Below are 4124 nucleotides of genomic sequence, written 5' to 3'. Positions count from 1 at the left end.
TGAGCCGTGGTTTGAACGGCCGGTTCGCGCCGTCCGGGCGGCGACTTCCGGGGCTCGCGCATAGGCCGCGCTCTCTGCACTGCGTTGCGACCCCCTGGTACATTCCATTACTAATTTCTCCTGGTTTGCTCTCCTAGTTATACTACCATGACATGCTACAACTATGTGAATGGATATTCCTTGCTTACTTACCTCGAGTACCCCATAATACTTGTGCAAGAACTGGTCCTCATCTATTTAGTTCTCCTGTATCGTCGTCTCATCAACCAACGTACCTTTATGTGGACCATGTTGTACTTTTTTGTGGCATTTCTGTTCATGTCTAAAATTGTTCCTGCATTTCTTCTCAACATATTAGCAGTAAGTTTTTCTTTGTTGCTATCTTGATGTAAAACTTTACAAGTGATAAACAAATGATTATTTTGTTGCAATAGCCGCTCTGCACCCCCATATCTGCATCAAGTAAAGTAATTCAGTTAATGGCTATAGTCCGCTCTGGTACATCAAGAGGAATAAGTGCTACCACATGGTTCATTTCCGCATTCACAAATTTATGTTAGTGCATTGTATTCAGTTAGATAAGAGTACTTAGAAGTTCTTCTAACATAATTTATCAGATTCCTCTCCATCTGTTTCAGCCCGAGCATTCACCATTTACTTGGATTCTGCTGATGCCATACTGCTGTGTAACTTTGGAGTGTCAACCCTGCTCAGTGCAGCTGTTATGTCTGCAACAATTACATTTTCCCCTGGGAGTCCAGCTTTGAAAAAATTCCCACCACCTGGTTATGGACCTACTTATGTAGCATATACTAGTCAACTGACATCAAAAAACATTGATGAAGATGAAAAGAAAGATTAAGCTAATTTACTTTCAGTGTGCACCACACCACACTAAAGTTGAGGAAAGTTCAGGTATTGGACAAATTTTCCATTTCTGTTAGATAACATGTACAAATGTATTGCGGAGTAATTTTTGAAGAACAAATATTAGGTCTTACCTGCTTGCTAACAAAGCATACTTGATCGTGGTAAAGAAGGTCTTCTTTACTTCTTACTAGTCAAATGGAGGTAGTCACTATTTTCCTTTACTATAGACACTTACTGAAATGCATTCCCTTTAATTGATTGCATTGCAGACTTAAATAGTGCTGTTGTTATTAGCAGGTGCCTCTTTTAGTGTTTTTAATGACAGGAACGCAATGATTTCACTAACGAATGATAAAAACTATTCAGTGTATGTGCCAAAGTTGCATGGAAGGAGGCCTCTTTTTGTATTACAAGCAAGTCAAGGGTACTTAAGGAAGAAAGTAGTAGTAGAACTACTGTGTTCAGTGCCTTTTTACTAGTTCTTTACCATTATCTTGTTCCCTTCACACGTCAGACGTCGGTAGAAAAAACGAGTAGTGGTCCCAGTGAGGTAAAATTTAGTTACCGTCTGAAATCTCAATTATCTGCAAAAGCAACTTGGATGGTTGGTTATTGGTTTATTAGAAAGCCCATACCAGTAAACACTTTCCATTATTGCAATTTCTTTTTGTGTCTGAAAATGAGTTTTTGAGGTAAAGCTTGACTAGCGAGTGTTGTTAGTCGGCTCACACTGTCATCTTCTTGAAGTGCAGCATGGTCTTTTCTTTCAAGGTTACATTTTAGGTAGATATTATATCATCCAGAAAGCACGTCTGCCATTTGTCGTTACGAACCTGCCATGTTCAGCCTATGCGCACTCTGAAAGCGCATGATAGGCAGGCAGCCTCATGCCTACAGTGCATGCGTGTACTTCGGGGTGGCCTACCCTGAGTCTCGCAGGCGACGAGCTCTATTATTTGCCGAATGAATCTGAGAAAAAAACGGACGTAGTTTCCGGACGATCCCTGTTTCATGAAAAGATGACTTTATGTTCCTGGGGTGCCTGGAGGAATGACAACAGTTCAGGCGGAAAACTTGCTTATTTTCGAGTTAGAACTAGTTGTTTCTATGATATGAAGGTTTTCAAAAGCAACATTCATGGTTAAAATATGAAGGAGTTATTGGAGGGATTAATTATTGTTTGGAAACCTTATATCGTAATGAACATATCAGAAGAACTGTTGTGAGCAGAGTGAGATGAAAGTAACTAACTTACCATACCAAACAAATTGACCTAATGATAACACAAAGATGATTGTAAAGAACAAGTTTATGTTTCACACCAAGTAAATTTGGTGTCTTTGCTACTTGTTTATCTTGTACAATACATATTGTAAAATAAGAACAAAGATTGTAGGCATTTTACTTTTACAAACAAAAAAAGATTTTGTGTAATTTTTGTTTCTTTCTTATTCTAGACATTCTTTGGAGATATTTATAATTTATGTTACTGGTACCTGTTGTATTATCCCGTGAGTGTCATCTAGTCAGCTTCTTCCATATCCTGACTGGCCTTTGCATTTCTTCTTCTTTCTGTTATTTTGGTATTAGTAGAAAAATAGAGTGAGGAGGGTGAGGGAACTTTTGCCCTCTGGTAGGGACAGTCTTTAGGGGACTGTCTAAAAAGACTCTAAATAATACCTTGAGAAGTTAATCACAATTTTTAATTTTTCTCCCTCGTTGTGATGTAATGAACTCATTTGTAAATTATAATTAACCTGCAAATACGGTATTTATCATTGACCTTCGTGCATGATCGACGCAGAAAAACATGCAATAGCTTGCACAATATACTTCAAATATATTGCCGGCGGGGGGGGGGGGGCCTTGTCGGTCGTATGGAACTCGGAGTCACGTATAAGAGACTCAGACTTGGCCGCCTGGGTACAGACCAGAGCTCCCTGCGAGGTAGGCCGACCCGTTGCGTCGCGTCGCCACAGGGTGTTGCCTACCCCACGGCCGTCAGGCGCCCCGCACGCATGGCGCCCTGGACTGTAGCGCAACTAGCTCAATTAGTTTGGCGCCTTACGGCCGCGGCCGGTAGGCAACACCCAACGGCTGTAAACGAGGAAATTGTAAATAGGGCAATAACAAACCAGTTCAAATTACAGGCTTCGTGCGCTGCGCCTGGAGTGTAGAGGACATGTCTGTTAGTCGTGCCAGCCAGTCCATCGCCAGATTGGCGTATCCTCGCACGCAGTCAGAAATTCTACATCTAGAAAACGTCTAAAAATTGGTCCGTAAATAGACCCTAGCCCAGCCAAACTAACACGTCTTCTAGATGTAGAATTTCTGACTGGGCGAAAACAAGCAGGCCAATGAATTTTGGGCAAGGGGGCGAGATAGAGTCTAAATTGATGTTTGCAGTTATTTCACTCCAGACAAAATCTGGTCATGCCATCTGCGATACGGTGCCAGACCGATGGGGAAGATACTTCTATGGTTCTGCAATAAGTGACCGGCAGATGTAAGTTACAGTCTGTTCTCCCCGGAAAAGCCAATTCCGATCACGTGCTTCCTCATATACCCGTGACTAGCTCACAAACATGTCGTGCCGACCCCCAATCCAACTGCCATTTAGCTTCCTTTCCGCCCCCCACACTTCTTCTACTTCCGGTCGGCCAGAGCAGAGCGGGGACCAGCCCCCACGACACCCCGGCCTTGCTCCGGCCGGCGACGTGAGCCTTGACAGTGGGGGAGCGACCACCGGGCGGGACACACCTACAATATGGAACATGCTGCCGTCCCACAAAACTGCGGTGAGTGCTTGTTGACGTGACTTCGTTTTATGTGTCATTCATTTTGTTTCACTTTACCGCGTGTGTCAACGCCACGACCACGACACAACAGTATGCTTGGTTGCCTAATGACTACCTGTGATGCGCCATGGCCCCGGCCTCGAGGGTGACGTACAGTAATGTCCCTCTCGAAGCTGGCAAATCGGGACCGAATTTCAGTTTTGAGAGGACGACCCGAAAGTTAGCCACATGTTGCGAACCTATTGTATTGGCGCGGACTCGGGCATCAGGTGGTTGTAAATGTTTTGTCGCCCGAGCTCGCGCGAGCTCGCCAGGTTGTAAACCCCCATCCTTAAGCAGGGTCCGTCTCAAAATTTCAGCTTTCGCAACCCTGTTATGTCGTAGTCCTGACACACGGTACAGATAGTTAATAACGACATAATTTTTAGACAGTCCCCAAGATTTTCTTCTACCATA

At 43.5% G+C, this 4124-nt stretch overlaps 2 protein-coding genes across 2 annotated transcripts in view; both read left to right on the top strand.

Annotated features, from left to right (window-relative positions):
• LOC113206269 (solute carrier family 66 member 3) overlaps window positions 1–2634 on the top strand; it is an 18431-nt gene extending 15797 nt beyond the window's left edge. Inside the window, exons 2-4 of the mRNA XM_026422265.2 lie at window positions 138–360; window positions 435–555; window positions 639–2634. Of these exons, the coding sequence (XP_026278050.1) occupies window positions 138–360; window positions 435–555; window positions 639–862 (568 nt within the window). The 3' untranslated portion in view covers window positions 863–2634. The remainder of the gene's footprint in view (window positions 1–137; window positions 361–434; window positions 556–638) is intronic.
• Window positions 1–4124, top strand: part of LOC127750212 (cadherin-related family member 1-like) — a 138482-nt gene that overhangs the window by 4820 nt on the left and 129538 nt on the right. The gene's annotated exons all lie outside the window — the stretch shown is intronic.

Source organism: Frankliniella occidentalis, unplaced genomic scaffold (assembly GCF_000697945.3).
Source record: "Frankliniella occidentalis isolate FOCC.00 unplaced genomic scaffold, Focc_3.1 Scaffold152, whole genome shotgun sequence".
NCBI lineage: Eukaryota > Metazoa > Arthropoda > Insecta > Thysanoptera > Thripidae > Frankliniella > Frankliniella occidentalis.
Note: the sequence above shows the minus strand (reverse complement) of the source record. Positions and strands in the feature narration are given on the sequence as shown.